Source organism: Aptenodytes patagonicus, chromosome 5, assembly GCF_965638725.1.
Source record: "Aptenodytes patagonicus chromosome 5, bAptPat1.pri.cur, whole genome shotgun sequence".
Classification (NCBI taxonomy): domain Eukaryota; kingdom Metazoa; phylum Chordata; class Aves; order Sphenisciformes; family Spheniscidae; genus Aptenodytes; species Aptenodytes patagonicus.
In genome coordinates, this window is record NC_134953.1 from 82972733 (window position 1) to 82990390 (window position 17658).

At 37.9% G+C, this 17658-nt stretch overlaps 1 protein-coding gene across 3 annotated transcripts; it reads left to right on the forward strand.

Annotated features, from left to right (window-relative positions):
- The first annotated feature begins 623 nt into the window (after nt 1-623).
- On the forward strand, nt 624-16993 carry ZBTB41 (zinc finger and BTB domain containing 41). 3 transcript variants are annotated; one of them, XR_012995359.1, is made up of 12 exons: nt 624-687; nt 1484-2719; nt 4739-4946; nt 5697-5766; nt 8212-8359; nt 9076-9205; nt 11047-11142; nt 11681-11787; nt 13253-13358; nt 14392-14480; nt 15249-16018; nt 16383-16993. XR_012995359.1 is itself a non-coding variant. In XM_076337993.1 (11 exons), exons 2-11 carry the CDS (start codon nt 1597-1599, stop codon nt 15890-15892), a joined length of 2721 nt encoding a protein of 906 aa, XP_076194108.1. In that variant the 5' UTR covers nt 624-687; nt 1484-1596; the 3' UTR covers nt 15893-16993. The 3 variants fall into 3 exon arrangements, 2 of the variants coding, with proteins under 2 accessions (XP_076194108.1, XP_076194109.1); XM_076337993.1 differs by having other exon boundaries at nt 15249-16993; XM_076337994.1 differs by lacking the exon at nt 624-687 and adding an exon at nt 1348-1378 and having other exon boundaries at nt 15249-16993.
- The last annotated feature ends 665 nt before the right edge of the window (nt 16994-17658 follow it).

The window sequence follows — 17658 nt, forward strand, 5'->3', positions numbered from 1 at the left end:
AATCCCGAGGCACTGGTAACGGACCGCTCTTTAAGCTCACTATCCCTTGCTTTTACGCGGCGTTTTTAAGCACGGGGGTGAATTTCGGCGCGCGTTCTCCTGCGGCCGCCTTGCGCGGGCGCGGGGCCCACGCCACCCCGGGCCCTCGGCGCGGCCCGCCGCCAACGGCTGCCCCGCAGCGGCCGCGCCAGACAAACTCGTCTCGCCGCCCGCCCTGAAGCTCAGCGGAGGCCGCGGGTGCCGGGCGCCCAGAGGCGCCCGTCACGGACGCGAGCGGCTCCCTCCTCGCAGCCGCGCCACGGTCCCCGGCTCACGGCGATTTCCCGGCGCGGCGCCGCGCCGCAGGCCGCCGCCGCCGTCCCCCCTGCCCCCGCCGTGCCTGGCGGCCGCGCCCCAACGGCCCAGGGGCAGGAGGCGGACGGGGACCTGCCGAGGGGCCCCCGGCGGGGCGGGGCCGCCGCCCCCGGCTGCCCGGCCGCCCCGGCGGCGAGACCCGGGCCCGCCCTGCCGCGCTCGCGCATGCTCAGAAGCGACGCCGTCACCCACCCCCCCCCCGCCTCACGCCGGCGCACGGAGCGAGGCTGCGCGCGGCGCCGGGACCCGGAAGCGGCGGAAGCGGTTTGGGGCGCGGAGTGCAGCGGCGTTTAGCGGCCGAGCGGGCCGCGGGGAGCGCCCGGCGCCGCGCAGGTGCGCCAGGCCGCCCCGCCGGGGCAGCGGGTGGAGAGGGGACGGGACGAGAGGGGACGGGACGGGGGGGGTGGCGGCGGCGGCCGCGGCTATCTTATGTCCCGCTCGGCAGGGGCGGGGGGGGCCCTCGCGGCCGCCCCGGTGAGACGGGCGGGTCCGGGGCGCCCTCTTTGCCCCCAGCCCGAAGCCGTGGCGCCCCCCCCCCCCCCCCCCCCCGCCCCGGGCCGGCCCCCGGCTCCGCGGCGGACCTGCCGGCGCAGGGACAAAGGCGCCGGCCGCGGGCCGGGACGAGGGAGGCGGGAGCCCGGCCGCGGGCTTGACACTTGGCGGTGACAGGCGCGGGGAGAGGGCCGCGCCGGGCGGCCCCGCCGCCCTGGCAGGCGCCGGGCGGGTCTCCGGGCTGGCCCGAGGGGACGCGCGCCCGGCGGGAAAAGCAGAAGGGTTGGCTTTGCCGTGTTGGGAGTTAAACGGAAAGCGAATGCGCTTCGGTGTAATAACGCCAACAGCAACAGCCTGCGCCCGTCCCGGAGTATTTCACAGGCTGGCTGCGTCCGGGAGACGAGCAAAACCAGCCTCAGCCGCCGCTTGAGGTCTGATAGTAGGCGGTGTCGGTGCACTTGCTCCGAGTAGCGTCATGCCACGGTCTGGAATGGGAAGTGAGGAGATTTTAGTAATTTAATAAAAGCTTAAGGTATGAAGGGTAGATAAAACTAAGAGTGAAATACAGAAAGCATTAATAAAAAAGGGGAGTTACCGTTAAGTGCTAAGAGCAATTTTTATCATCATTCTTTTGCAGATTATGAAGTTACTGTTACGTATTATCTCAAGGTCTGGAGCTGAACCAAGTCTTCACGAGAATTTTTTGCCAATCACCTATGAAGCTCCTGATTTTAAAGTTGCACTTCTGCAATGAAGAAAAGGAGACGGCTCGCTGCAAATCTAAACGAAAAGGTTCATCTTGGCCATGAGAAAGATACTGCAGAACAGATTCTTGTAGTAGACTGTGCACAAGAAATTGTCTCAAAGTCTGCGGAAATACCTCCGGCAGATCAGCTTGAATCTTCCCAAGAACTTTCACCGTCATCAGAGCAAAGAAAGCTCCTAAGCTCATTGCAGTATAACAAAAATCTACTTAAATACTTAAATGACGATAGACACAAACATCCATCATTTTGTGATTTACTCATAATTGTAGAAGGAAAAGAATTTAGTGCTCACAAAGTTGTAGTGGCTGTTGGGAGTAGTTATTTTCATGCCTGTTTGAGCAAAAATCCAAGCACTGATGTCGTCACGTTAGATCATGTAACTCATTCTGTCTTTCAGCATTTGCTTGAGTTTCTCTACACCTCTGAGTTTTTTGTATATAAAAATGAAATTCCGTTAGTGCTGGAAGCAGCAAAATTTTTAGATATCATAGATGCAGTGAAGTTACTAAATAACGAAAGTGTTTCTAACGTACAGACTGATGTGGTAACTGATGCACCTAGACCAGTAGAAACACTCAATGAACTGACAGGTAAACTATTAAATAGTCATCAGTGCACTTTTTGTGGTCGAAGTTTCTGTTACAAGAAGTCCTTAGAAAATCATTTGGCTAAAGCCCACAGATCTCTTTCACTGGAAAGAAAACATGGGTTAAAAATGGTTGAGAAGGCCGACTTTTCCACTAGACGTTCTACAAGAAACCGTAAATGTCCAGCTAAATTTGATAACAGTGACAATGAAAGTGGTGATGCATCTGACAGCAATTTGGAAAAAGTCAGTTCTGACAAGGAAACATCTGATAGAAGCGAATTTGAAGACAGTGAAAGTGAATGCAATGCTGATGAAGAGGGACAGGAAGAGGAAATGTCAGGTGAAGATTCGGAGTCTGAAGAACAAAGTGAAAAAGAACAGAATGATACTGAAGAGGGTTCTGAGGCAGTTGATTCAGTGGGAAATATTCCTGAAGGCTTAGCTCCAGTCATCATTCAAAGCAGTAGCAAAAAACTACTGCAGTGTCCCAAGTGTGACAAAAAATTTGATCGAATAGGTAAGAGCAAGTTAGGTTGACCTCTTTCCTTTTTACCATATGGTGGTGCTATTTGTATGGGACATAAACTGAGCTTTTTCTCTGTCCTAGAGAGTGAAGATCAGAGTTTCTGGATCGTCTCACTGATCCAGTATGCTGCTAATTTTTCTGAATGTATTAGGTTGTTATGTCTGTGGTGCTAAACAGTTTCAATAAATGAACTGAGTGCATTATTTGAAAAACCTGCAAATACTAAATCTGTTTCACTGCTCTGGATTCTGGTTGTTAGCATGGTATGTAAAAGCTTCGTTGAAAAAGGAGGGAGATATAGCAAGATATTAAACGATAGATTGCATGAAGTCTGAAACTTGTACTGTATTTTCTGCCAAATTAAGTAACAAAGCTGTCATTATTGCTGAAGTAAAACAGCACCATTGTCAAACAGCCCGAAATTCTTCTATTCTACGTGATGTGTAGATGCTTAGGACCTAGTCACTCTGACTTCTAGCTTGATTTTCCTGGTCTGTAGTTAACACCAAGTAATACTTCGTCAGCGTAATCTGTTCTGTTAGGATCGTTTATGTTAGAGTCAAATCTAGGTGTATAGTTACTCAGGATATCAGAAGAGTCAAAATTCCAGCTTTCCTGTCTTCCTTTCCCCACATTAAAAGTAAATTACTACTGTACTCCAGAATTTTGGTGTTCTTTCAGCTGGAATAAATGTTGAATTATGGTCTCATGAGGCATTGACTTCCTTTCAATCACGGGAATTAGGAAAGAAACAGCTCCTCATAGTGTTAGGCTTTTTTTTGGTGTTTTTATAATAGACACATTGTGTCTTTAATAATTTTGAAATTTTAGGAGTTTATGAAAATGGGGTGGGGCTGGTGTGTGTGTTAATTCCTACTCACACACAGTGTGCCTAACTTGCTGAGGTGAAATGAATTTTTCAAGGTCACAAATTATATCATAGAAGCTATTTAACATTAAGAATGCGGGACTTAACTGTACTTGTAAAGCCGTATCTTAAAGCAACATAGGAAATTTTCTGAATTTGAGAGCTTTGTTGTTAATATTGAAAGGCTACTCTGCAGAAATAAATGGCTTGTGAGTATTTAGGGTTGTAATGGTACATTTTGGGTTTGCACACATTGGAAGGCCTTTTCTCTTTGCACTTTCATGACTTAGAATACTAGTTTTGTGCTCAAAATATACATGAGAAATAGCATTAAAACAAGTGATACTTAAAGTATTTCTTTATAAGCTTGTATTACTGTAGACAATTGACTTGTATTTTAAAATAATGAGCTACAGTACTTTTTTTCTTTAACTCCCTGAAGTATGATGCATATTCTACAAAGAAAAAAATTTATCTAGTACAAAGCAGAGAGCCTGCTATTGACTTTAGGTAGGTAGATAGATCCTCAGGGTAGGACTGAATTCTGTCCTCAGAAAAAAACTGGCAAACAGAAGAGAGAATACAAGCAGTGTGAAAGAAATGGGAGAGTAGTATTTTGTTTATGGTAATATCTGGGGTCCCAAATATCGATAATTTGCAAGGTTCTGTATCATTCCTTCAGTGTTTTGTTATTTGAAAGTACCTTAAAAATACCAGTTTGTTGCAAGGCTGTTCCCTGTTCTGAAAAGGTGCTTCACAATCAGTGTAATGAAAGAGTAGTAGTACAACTTTCAGTGCTTAAGAACAGAGTATGCTGTACGGTTGAACAAGAGGCACTTGTGACCCTCGCACAGATTTAACAGTAATACAGACCCCTTTTATTTTTACTCCTTATCTTAAAAATAGTTAAGATGGAAGTGTGTGGAGGAACCTTGGATCAAACGCATATGTGATCACTGTGCGGTTTTCAGTGGTCACATGAGGTAGACTCAGTGAATAGTAGAAATCTTCAGATGTGTGTGGAAGGCACTTAGATCTTGACCATATTTGAGAGAGATATTATAGAACAAACCCCAAATGTGTATATTGTAGGTGATACCTGTTACAGTTTATGCTAACAGATTTTTTTTGTTGTTGTATAGGCAAATATGAGAGCCATACACGTGTACACACGGGTGAGAAGCCTTTTGAGTGTGATATATGTCATCAGCGCTATTCAACAAAGTCCAACCTGACAGTGCACAGAAAGAAACACTCTAGTGATGCTGACTTTCATAAAAAGGAACACAAATGTCCCTACTGCAATAAGCTGCATGCAAGCAAAAAGACTTTAGCGAAGCACGTGAAGAGGCAAGTATGAGCAAATTTGTCTCGCATTTCTGAAGAATTGTTTTTTTCAGTTCAAAAGCGAAGATAAATGTATGTATGCACACAACATATTCTGCATTATTTCTATAGCTGTTTTTCAAATAAGTATCTTTTCAAAGGACATGGGGATTAACAGTATCAACTAACCTGCCGTCAGGAGTGCATAGGGACTGACTAAATAGCAGTAGCAGTTCTGTGGGAGTTCTACCATAGGTGTTTACTATAAAATTTTAGAATGCTCAGATTAGCTAGCACAGTCAGTCAAAACACAACAGTCTTAATAATTACCTGTGTTGCTTTTAATTTGGAGGAAGAGTACAATACCTTCTTTGGTTTTAGATGTTTATGCTATACTGTTGATGATAATAGATGGATAAACCATTTCCATGCAGATTCTTTTAGGTGAATAATTTGTTTATGACAGGTCTAATTATAAGGTATTATTATTTACATACTGCTTTTTTTCCCTTTCTTTATAAATATCCATAAAGCATTATAATTAAAACTGTCCTCTGTCTTACCAATTGTCATATGAGATTCTACAGGAGTCTATAGTCAACACTGCTTTCCAGTTACTTGCGCCTTTAGAATTGTTTAATTATCAGTATTCTGTTCTGCTGGTTTGGTGATCAACTGTCATGACGCATAAAGTTTAGAAATGGATATTTAGTATTTGGGTGATCTTCACTGTAGAAAGTTTATAACTACTTTCAGCTTCTGTCTTTCTCCTAGGTTTCATCCAGAGAATGTACAAGAATTTCTTTCTATCAAGAAGACAAAGAGTGAAGGTTGGAAATGTGATGTAAGTAATACTTCAGCACTTTTTGTTTTTTCAGATAGATACTATGTTTTGTGACTTGAATACTTAAGTGAAAATATGGTATGTGTTTCTGTGAAATCTCAGTAAGCTTTGTAAGTGATGGTATAAATTTCCTCTTTATGTGCTGATTTAAAGACTGAACTTTATCTGTATATACAGCTTGTGACTGGGTAGATAACACCAAACTGAATTCTAAAATAGTTAAAGGCACTATTTTTTAATGTGATCAGTTATTACTGTTGTTAAAATACATCAATTTGCAGATGATTAGACTTGAGTGTTATGAATACTTTAAAAACGGAGTATTTGGTATCCCGTTAATTATGCACATCAAACACTGACCATAAAGTATACTTTTTGGGAAGGCTCTCTCAGTAATGAGGAAAATATATGTTAGGTATGAAACACACTGATTTAGCTCCATATGCACATCAACAGTTGTAAATTTGTACTAAATTTATCTCTAGTTGTAAAATCATAGAGTCCTTTCCTTGATTTTCCCCGGGAGAGCTATATGCGTGAAACTGCATCTACTGCAAAAAGGAGTTTGTAGAACTTCCATTCTCTGTCTGTCTGCTGCCAAATAATGTTTTAAGGTTTCGAATGTTGGGGTTTGTTGGGTTTTTTTTAAGGGAATCGGTTTACTCCTTTTTTTTTTTTTTTTTTTTAGGGCACCTGTTTTGTTTATGCAAACTGCTATACGCCCCTGTGTGTCTGTAATATTAGGTGCCGTAACATAATTACTCATCTTGCTTTGTTTGTGAACTTTCACTTATAAACATTGGGAGATTGGACGTTGGGAGATATGAACTGTAGGAATTTGTGGTGTTCATTCTGCTGGTGATGGTACCATGGTTGGAGGTATTACATGGTTGACCAAAGGGTGTTATCTTCCAGATGAAGTTACATTGTGTGAACATATTAGAGATTCTGTTTGTTACTAGATAAGAAACATTTTAATAGCGGGAATCAGTCGTGCAACGTTGTTGATGTTCATTTCTCAGGAAGTACTCTTACCAGATGAATGATTTGGTAAACACTTTGTGGTTTGGTTGTTTGGGTTTTTTTCTTTGAAAATTTTAAGTTTATGTTAAATAGAAATTTTTAAAAAGTGAGCCGCTGCCCTTGTACTGCTCATGTGCATTGAAAATGGACTTGAATTGAAAGCAGCGGTAGAATTTTAGCTTTTATAGCAGTTGGAGAATCAGCAGAACCCTTAGGAGCTGTGACTTTCTTTTCAGGTTGTTTAGTATGTTCTGAGGGCTGCGGTGCCACAGATATAAGTTGCAGGATTTCCTCAGGTTGTTGGTTTTGCTGTAGTCCATGTGTGGACACCAGGATTTGGTGACCATACTTTAATCCTTGAGGAATTCACAGAAACAGATTCACAGAAACAGTAGAGCATTAATAGTAAAGAAAAGCTAAAAGGCTGTTATACTTTTTGCAGGTATGGATTTTCTTACACTTATATTTAACATTAATGAGGTTTTAAACAAATAAAGCTGTTGCTGCTGATTTTCTGAGGCTAAGAGAGTGTTAATTCAGGTGTGCTCTGAGAAACTGATTGCACGATTTAATGTTAGGTAGTACTAAATTCAGCTGTTATAACCAATGGCAACAGTCTCACAGGGAAATCAGTGAGCACTGTTGGTTTATGTAAAGTATAGGACCCTGATGTTAAATTGTAATACCTGGTTTAAATGCCTAAATTTCAGCTGTGGCTTCAATTCTGTAATTGAACTGCATGCTTACTTTAATGACTACTAATAATTCTTGTACATTTAGGTTTTGATTAATCTGAAAACAGTACTAAAAAGCTCACATAATTTTAACATTGCAAAAGTTCTGTATCTCTAAAATATATTTTGAGTTCTATTTCTGTGATGGTATTGGCATTTTCTCTTTATTTCCTCTGGGAAATTCTCTGACAGCATGTATTAAAGGAACAGGTATGACTAGTTCTACAGTAGCTTATACTACAACAGCTTTTACCACAGTCCAACTGAGCTGTTTCAATATCCAAAACCAAGCCAAAGCTATTTGCTTTTTTTCCATTGGGTTATTTTCTGCTGAGTTACTGTGTTGAAACACCCTAGAAAAAGAGTCTGGTAGGGGCTGGAGTCAGTAGAAAGAAGGCGGGGTGGAACATGTAACTGTATGCACAAGTTGCCAGTAGTTTGATTTAGGCTGCTGTGGGTTGGCATCCTAATTTATATAGTGCAATCCACTAGGGTTTACGTAGAACACAGATTTTTTTATGTCGACTGCAAGGCTTTACAAGTTGGGATAGAGTATGCTTTTGAAGAATACGTGTTTAATCTTATATTGCTGCAGAGAACAGATGAACTAAACTGTTAGAGTTTATGGATAGGAAAAAAAATCTGGTTATAACTGATGTATCTTTGACAAAGTGTATTATCATTTTAGATTTGTAAGAAATCTTTCACTCGAAGACCTCATTTAGAAGAGCATATGATCCTTCACTCTCAGGATAAACCCTTTAAGTGTACCTACTGTGAAGAGCACTTTAAATCCCGATTTGCAAGACTGAAACATCAAGAAAAATTCCATCTCGGTATAGAAACCTCCTTCTGACATGTAAACAATAGATTTAAAGTAAAACCTTCCTCCACCATTGTATGTCCTGATCAGTCTGGTTTCCACCCCACCTCCTTTTCTAGTTCTCTCTTTTCCAGTTTTGTGGGGGAGTTGGTTTGCTTTTTTTTTTTCTTGTTGGTTGTTTTTTTACTTTTCTGTTCAGCTGTCTTTTTGAGGCATTGTATTGTATCTAAACAAATGCAAAATTTTTTTTGGGGGGAAGAAGTAAGGTTAGTTCTGTTTTAAAACTTTTTTGCATGAAATTGGTTCTCAACTATGGAGTCAGATTCTTCCTGAAGTTTTCCAAAGACCTTCTTCTTTCTTCCTGAAGTATTCCGAAGACTTTTTTATTACTACTAATTATTTCTGCCGGGTAGGAACTAGATTGGTGATATAATGGGAATGTGGTTTTTCAAACAGTCTAAGTGGGCTTAATTACTTTTGACTGTTAATTCTAAATTTTTGCTTTACAATCATGAAACTTGCCAAAATACCAGGTATTAGAAATAACTTATCTGAGCAGAAAGTGCACAAAGTCTAATTAAAGTATGCTGACTGTACTAAACATTAATCATTTGTTAGACAAAATTTTTGCTTTGTAAATTGATCAGGGTTTTCACAAGTAACCAGTCTGTGCATCTTGTTTAGTTTAACTGACAGTTAATAATACTATGTGTGTCTGTCTCCTTGTAGGGCCTTTTCCTTGTGATATTTGTGGCCGCCAATTTAATGATACAGGAAATCTGAAACGCCATATAGAATGTACTCATGGAGGAAAGAGAAAATGGACGTGTTTCATCTGTGGAAAATCCGTTAGGGAACGGTAAGGAGTTGCGTGACTACTTGAACTTCAGCAGAACAGAGAAATATTTCAAATGCTTTGATTCTGAATATGTTTTAGCTTTGAGGTTTTTAACATAAATGAGACCATTTCAGAGGGCTAGTGTATTAAAAGGTAGCGTCAGAGCCACAGGTAGCATGTGATTTTTCTGATGACCTCTAAAATTAAGGGTGACAACTGTAGGTCATTAGTTATGAGGCAGAACTATATTAAGAAAGTCTTACCTCTAATTCACTTCACTTAGGGTTCCTGTGTTGTGCAAGAACATCTTGTATTTGTTTGGGAAAGAGTTTTCTGCCATAGATATTTTGGTAAATATACTGATGAGGACAGGAAGATGAGGAACACTGGTGAGAATGACTAAGAAGACATTGGACTTCTACAAACATGGTTTCATGGAAGATGGAGGAATACTGTACAACCTTTGCTGCTGCTTCTCTAAATGGTGGAAAAAAATGTTAATTTAGCACTTTGAAAAGTAGAAGCTCTAAAAGTTGGCTCATAAATTCTAGTATACAGAAAAAGAGCATAGAAAACCTGTAGAAATAAGATTCGCTCCCCCCCCATTTCTATTCTACACGAGGGGAAAAAAATATGAATTTTAAACGGTTGTTGACATGGCTTCAGTGCAGGTGTCTTGCACTGCTCTATAAAGGAGATCTTTTAAGTTTTCCAAATGGTGATTTATGTTTAGGTTCTGAAACAATAAGCCTTATAATTTTTTTTTATTTTGACAGAATACAGCTTCATTTCCATAACAGTGACTAAGATTCTAGTTATGTTCTATTTGGGGAATATGAAAAGATCTGAGTTTGCGTACTGCAGTATGTTTTCTTGATTTTTAATTTTTTTTCCAATGACTGGCAAAGACCCCTGGAAGTATTGTAAGGGGAAGATCTGTCCCTAATGGGTTTTGTTGGTGGTGTGTATTTTCTAGTAGTTTGGTCAATAGAGTATGCATGTGTTAAAAGAAAATGCACTAATGCAATAATGAAATAGTACACAAACAAGCTGTAACAGATAGTCTTTCAACTCTATAAAGCCCACTTTGAACTGCAAGAAGAATTTCTGTTTAAAAAAAGTCAATATGTTCATACACTTCAAGTTTCATTTACGTTATGTAAGGCAGTTGAATATTTAAATGTTGTTGCTCTTATTAGAAAAGATAAAAATTTTGTGTAAAGCATAAAAAATACCTTTGAAAAATAATATTTATAAGTACTGGAAGGAGATGAAAGAATTTTCTCTTTTGTTTAGTTCACACACTTACCAGCTGTGTATACAGTAAATTTTATTGTCTGATTCCTGTGCTTGAGAGGAATTTTCACCTGCATGCGCTTTTTTTTTTTTAACATCGGAAATGTGATAGTAAAAGTAGACTTGCATATGTATACATATGTATGTGTGTATAAATATATATGTATTTAAATAAGCTCTGTGCTGAGTTAAGTTAAATTAACATCCATGGTCTAGATTTCCTTCAAGTCTGACTTTAAAGCTCTGGCTTTATACATATAGTAACAAGGAAATTATTACATAGAAAATAGTGTCGAAAATGATATTTTCTTTAATGTATGTTGTCCAAATGTATGTTGGGACATTTTGTTTCTTTGCTTATATTGTTTCTAGACCCAGCTGGTTCAGTAAATAGTAGATAGGTTGCCATACTGCCTTTGAGTGTGTGTATCTGAATAAATTGATGCCGTTATTTGGATATATTGTGATCCATCAGAGTTAAAGAAATTGAGAAATTTATAGTCTGTTTCACTTTAAAGTGGCAGTGACATTGCTTAAAATGAAATTTTACTGCCTTTGTTAAACAGAACAACTTTGAAAGAACATCTGAGAATTCACAGTGGAGAGAAGCCTCATCTTTGTAGTATTTGTGGGCAGAGTTTTCGTCACGGAAGCTCTTACAGGTACAGGTTTTTATTAAATAAGCTCCTAAACTGTCTCGCTTATTTGGTGATATATATGCATTCATGTTATCAACATAATTCTTTGTAATGTATGGGGTTTGATTTATTCCAGCTCTGAGAGCATTAGTAAATGCTTTAAACATGCTTAAATATTGAAAATATATTAATAACCTGTGAGAAGTCATTTAATTTTTAATACAAGACGTTAGTGGTTTAAACACAGACAGAATCCCATACAAATCTGGTATCAAAGTTGACTTTCTTGCACATTTAAAACTTTTGCCTCTTTGTTATTCAAAGAGAAAATAAGCAGAGGACTAAAATATCCTGCTAAATTAACGTCAGATATGAGAGTTTAGCTCTCTTCTCTCTTGCTTTCTAAGAGCAGTTTAAGCATACCTCAACTGAAAGTTACTTCCTGATATTTGTGTGAAGCATTAAAGACTGTGTTTTCTGGTATTTTGCATTGAATTAGCAGTACAGATTATGTTAACAAAATTGCATTTTATGGTTATATTTATGACTTATAAATATACAGACTTCATCTAAGAGTCCACCATGATGACAAGAGATATGAATGTGAAGAATGTGGGAAAACATTTATTCGGCATGACCATCTGACAAAACACAAAAAAATACACTCAGGTAGGCATTTGCTTTGAAAATTGGCTTTGAAATTACTATTTTGAAATAAGATCAAATAAAAAATTAATTATGGATTTTTTTTTTCAGTACATGCAATGTTTTAGGCCTGATAAAAGTTCCTCTCACTGTTTTTAAGGTCTACTAACGTAGGGTTAATCTTACATGTTTTCAGCGTTTAAAAGCCAAGTGTTTCCTCCATGCTAACATAGAAAGCCGAGGGACAGTCAAAAACATGTAACAGTGAATTGCTTTAAAAATAATAATAAAAAAAGCAAAAGTGAAAAAGGAGGATTTTTTTAATGAGTTCCGATTTCTTTTTTTTAATAGCAATTGTGTGAAACGTTATAACCACAACACAGAAGAAGCTGTCACAGTCTCAGTCAAAGTTTGTACACTGATCACTTTAATGTAAGAACATCAGAGAGGTGTTTCTGAAGTCTCTGTTATGGGGAAGAGGGAAGGAAGGAAAGTGGTGGGAGGCAACCCTGAGAACAGTCAGATGGGGATGATCAGGAGGGAAAAAAAAAAAATCTTTCTGTTGCACTGAGAGCAGAAAGTTTATCAAATGTATAGGAAGAGCAAAGATTCACTAGGGACTTTTCCTTTTTCAGAACAGGATCCAAAGGGAATGTGGCCTTCTAGGAGGCAAAATACTTTCTAGGCAGCATGAAAATATGAAAGTGATCAGAGTCTAAACTTCCTGAGCCTTTATTTTGAAGGACAGCTTCTTTTTTGGTGTTTGAAATCATAATGTCTGCTATAAAATAAAGAAATCTTCGAAAACTCAAGTACAAAAAAAAAAAATCCTCTTTTCTACTCTATTTGCTTTTCCCCCCTCTAGAAAGTTACATTCTTTGACTGTCCACACTCCTCCTACTTACATGAGAAGAAATATTCTGCCACTTTGTGGAAGATCTCAAGATGACTAAAAAGAATCAAGATACTTTTAAGCAGCAGCATAAAACAAAAAGGTAACTATGTCAATCAGGATAATTAAAAAGATAAATACTGTGATGTAATTTTAAGTTCTAAAAATTAGTATCTGAAAATAATTGGTGTGTTTAAATACGCTTCTCTTTTAAAGCCCCTGAATTATTGAAGATACCACATTTTGGGTCATAATGAAGAGAGTAGATTCCTAGTCATTCACTTGTACCTCTCATGTAGTGGGTGTTTGGGGAAGTGTCTTCTTAACTCATGAACGTGAATTTCTTTGTAGAAATGACAAACGGTCAGTAATAGTCACATATAACAAGTGGTAAAAATTCTTACTCTGATAGAACCAACCTACTTCCTGAATTTTGTTCTTTGATAGCAGAGAATCCTTCTCTGAGTAAGGTATGGAAGAGCTTGATTGGCAGACTTTGTGAACATGGATCTACTGTATGTCTTACAATGACAGCTCTTAGACATTTAATAAGTTCCAGAAGATTTAACCAAAATTTATTGAATTTTGCCCTTGTAGGTGAAAAAGCACATCAGTGTGAGGAGTGTGGAAAATGTTTTGGCCGTAGAGATCACCTTACTGTTCATTATAAAAGTGTTCATCTGGGAGAAAAAGTTTGGCAGAAGTAAGTGTGGATTTTTTATAACTGCGTAAATACTTCTATACTGTACTGATTTTGTTGGGACTTGCATGTTCATGCAGAATTCTAATAGTCTGTGTGTTTGTCATGCCTGTTCCCTTAGTCTTTGATAGAGATATCATTATTATGGTTTGAAGTGGATGTCAGAAAATTGCCTTCACAATTTAAGCAAGATATTTTCTTTGTAGCATAATTAAGTAAATAAAATAAAAACATAAAAAAGGATCAAATTTTAATCTGTCAATTAGCTGTCTCAATGTTGTTCTAAATCGATGGTTTGCTGTAATATTGTCATTGCAGACTAGTTAAGACTGTATTATTAGACATCATTTAAGCACCGTGAGCACTATCCCACACTTAGGTATTTTAGAAGCTGGTAGCAGATTAGTGGCTCTGAAAGTAGGTAAAAACTTTGAAACCCAATTTATGTCTATAAATTGAAATTGCAATACGGTTTTTAAATTCTTGAGCTCCAAAAATAAGGCTTTTGGAGATTTTCAAATAAACTGAGACCTAGTTGTTTTTCAATTGATGTGTTTTAACTGCTTGTACTCATTAGCATTGTGTAGAAGCCATTATAGACGTGTCTGTGTTGAAAGTGTAGTACATTATCTGCTTATTCCCTTTGTTTTTTCTTGGTAGCCAGTAGCCTAAACCATTCCTAGTACTGTATTTATGGCATAATTCTGCCAAAGTGAAAGCCTCTTGTGGATGTTGAGCAAAAACTGTTACTTAAGGATATTTTTGGGGTCAGAAAAGAAGTTTTAGTGGCTTTTGTTCTTTGAATACTAAGTGCCAATCTCAGCAGAGAGTAAGATTGAATATCGAAAAGCATCTTAATTGACCTTATTGGTATGCAGATGCCAGGAAATATGAACATAAGTGAGGAAATTTGGAAACTGATATTTAGCTATTTTGCAGTTAAAGATTTCAGAAAGGACTGTGCATGTAGCTTTATTGTTAGTTGGTTTAAAAAAAAAAAAAGTATCTAACATGAAATGCCTTTTCTTCTTTAAAGATATAAAGCAACATTTCACCAGTGTGAAGTCTGTAAGAAAGTTTTTAAAGGGAAATCAAGTTTGGAAATGCATTTTAGGACACATTCAGGTAAAAGTAAAATAAATCCCAACAAAACCACAAAACATGTAGGAATGTATTTTTATGCATCAACATTGATGGAATTATTTAATTCATTATGGTTTTTGAGCATTCAGGGCAAGAGTAGCAGGAAGCAGCAAGAGTTTTTATTCTTTCTCATATGTTGGTCATTCCTGAATACTACCTTCTGAAGGTATTAGTTGAAATACTGATAATCCTCAACACAGGTTTGTGGTATGCTCTTTACACCTCTTCCTTTAGTTTACTGGTGTATGTTCTTGCCAAATTTATCCAGACCTCCTAATCATTTTTGTGGTCCAGAGAATACTACATTTCAAGTGGTAATCTAAACAAGGAGTTGAAATCTCTTTAGAAAGGTTTATGTCCTTATATGTTTGACTTTGTTTTTCCTGCCTTACGTTTAGGGAAATCATTGTCCTTTGGAAATATGTAGAAGTACAAATTGAGCTCATGTATCATAACAGTTTAAAGACTGTTCTTTTTTATTTGGTTTATATTCTGATTGTCTTTGTGTGTACCTGACAGAAATCCCAAGTATTGAGAGAATTGTATGTAAGGAGAAGGGTATGCTAATATAACTTCTAAACAAACTTCTAATGGCTCCCTTGATTCCAAAATTGATGCTAAACATATGCTCTTTGTTTTCAGTAAAATTGTTTTATACTAGGTCTCTATGCCACAATCCATGTATGTATTTGCGTATTTATGTGTGACATGGTGTTACTCAGAATAACTAATTCTTCTCTGTCTTTACAGGTGAGAAACCCTACAAATGTCAAATCTGTAATCAGTCTTTTAGAATTAAGAAGACATTAACAAAACACATGGTTATTCATTCAGATGCTCGACCTTTTAATTGCCAACACTGCAATGCAACATTTAAACGAAAAGACAAGCTGAAATACCATATTGATCATGTTCATGGATCAAAGGCTGCAGAAGAGGCATTGACATCTTCTTCAGAGGAAAAGCTAGTCTCTTTACCCGTGCAGTACACCTCTGATGACAAAGTTTACCAAACTGAGGCTAAACAGTATGTGGAACAGTCCAAAGCATATCAATCAGAAGCCAAAACTTTGCTACAGGATGTATCTACAGAAGTATGTGTGCCTGTGACTCTGGTACCAGTTCAGATGTCCGATCCACAAGCTGATCTAGTACAGCATACCACTCAGTCACATGGCATTCTTCCTCCACAGCCTGAGCAGACAGATTATCAACGAGCAACAGATCTATCATTTCTAGAGAAATATACTCTTACTCCACAACCTGCAAATATTGTTCATCCTGTAAGGCCTGAGCAAATGCTGGATCCTAGAGACCAGTCGTATCTTGGAACTCTACTGGGGCTAGATACAGCTCCTACTGTACAGAATATTTCAAACAATGAACATTCATGATCAGACCGTAACATTCCACCTAATTTACTAAGCCATTAGCCAACAGAAGGCTGATATGGCAATTAAGATTTATATTTTATATTTTATTTGGGCTCATGAGTCTTCTGCATAGTTTTGGAAAAACAGGTTTGTTTACATAATATTTGAACATTTAGGCACATTTTGATGCATACTGAAAGAGTGTTTCTTGTGATTTTAAGAGTTTTTAAAAATCTTATAGATGGTCTTTTAAAAATTATGCTCTGAAATATCTTTTAAGGATAGTGGCTGAAAAATGTAATTACATATCTGGCTATTAATTTAAAAAAAATGTTTGCCTTTCTGCATCTCACTTTGAATTAATGTTTTAAGTGTAATAGAAAGCATTCTGGAAGAATAAAGACTATTATCAAATTCATTAAAAGTTGTAAGGGCAGGCAGGGATATAAAACACAAACTTCGAATTATGTTTCACATAGAAATTAAAATATAATTTTACTTGAACCCTCAGGCATTTTTGGAGGTTTTTAAAGTCTGCCGGACACTGGAGCCTAGCCAATGGACACAGGTACTAGATTCTTCTGAAAAGTGATTCAGATATTTTATGAAGACACTAAACAGAGTGTTTGGTGATCTCCCTGAGTATAATTAGGCTGCCTAAATTTGGCCTCTTAATTCTTCCTTGATCTCTAATACTGAATTATGTGGAAAGATCTAGACGATGGTATTGTCTGATTTTCTACAGTTAGTCCTATATAATTTTAATATGCATTTTTTCTTGCTTTTTCAATCTTGTTTGTCTTCTAAAGTGTGCCCCACACTCTAACTTTGAAAGAAATGGGAATATTTGCAAGGTCATTTTAATCTATGAACAGTCATAAAGGATTGGCATGGTTTATCCTTGTTAGAGTATAAATTAAACCAGGGACCCACATTAGCATGCCCATTTTCAGGTTATCTGTGATAGAGGAGAAATTTAAAGGCTATTATTTCCTGAACAGTACTCAACTTCTATTTAAAAAAAGAAATAATCAGTAATTATACATCTCTTGTCAGTTGCTAATGAAATTGTTTTGTTTCTCACTTTCTTGTACTGTGTTTATAAAACAAAGTCAAACTCTTGAGAGTATTTTATGTCTTTAATTATTTTTAGCTTTTTCTTTACTAGACATAAGGGTTTTTTCCAAAAGCACCATTTTGAACTACAAGTCTAGTGTAATTCACCATGAAATCTAGTATAATTTAACCTCATCAAGCTTTCTATTTTAAGCCTACTTTAAAAATAATTATTCTGTGTTTGTTTGGTGAATATTATGCCAAAGAAAGTATCTGAAGTAATTTTATGATCTTCATTATTTCTCACAAGAATTACATATTAAGACAAAATTTTCCCCAGTTTTCCCTATTCTTAAATTATTATTTTAAGGAAACTTTAAAATGGGAAACTGGACGTATCTGTATTATTGTAACCGTTAAATTTATCCAGTGACCTGAGAACAAGTGATCTGTGGTGAAAAGCTCTTTTATCATCACAGTTCTATAAACTCTTAAGTGGCACGGATCATTTTAAATCCTATTCAAATACTTCGGTGTTAGATTCTCTTAATCCCCATCTATTTCAGCGTTGAGCAGTTTGCAGGAGAGGGGCCAGAGCTGCCTGAATGTTCTTATTTTGAAGCTTGTACCCTAATGGATTCTTAACCTAAACACCAAAGATTTCTGTTAGCTGTTAAATAGTGGCAGAGTTATAGAATTTTAAGTGTTACCGGTATTTAAATAGGACTTAG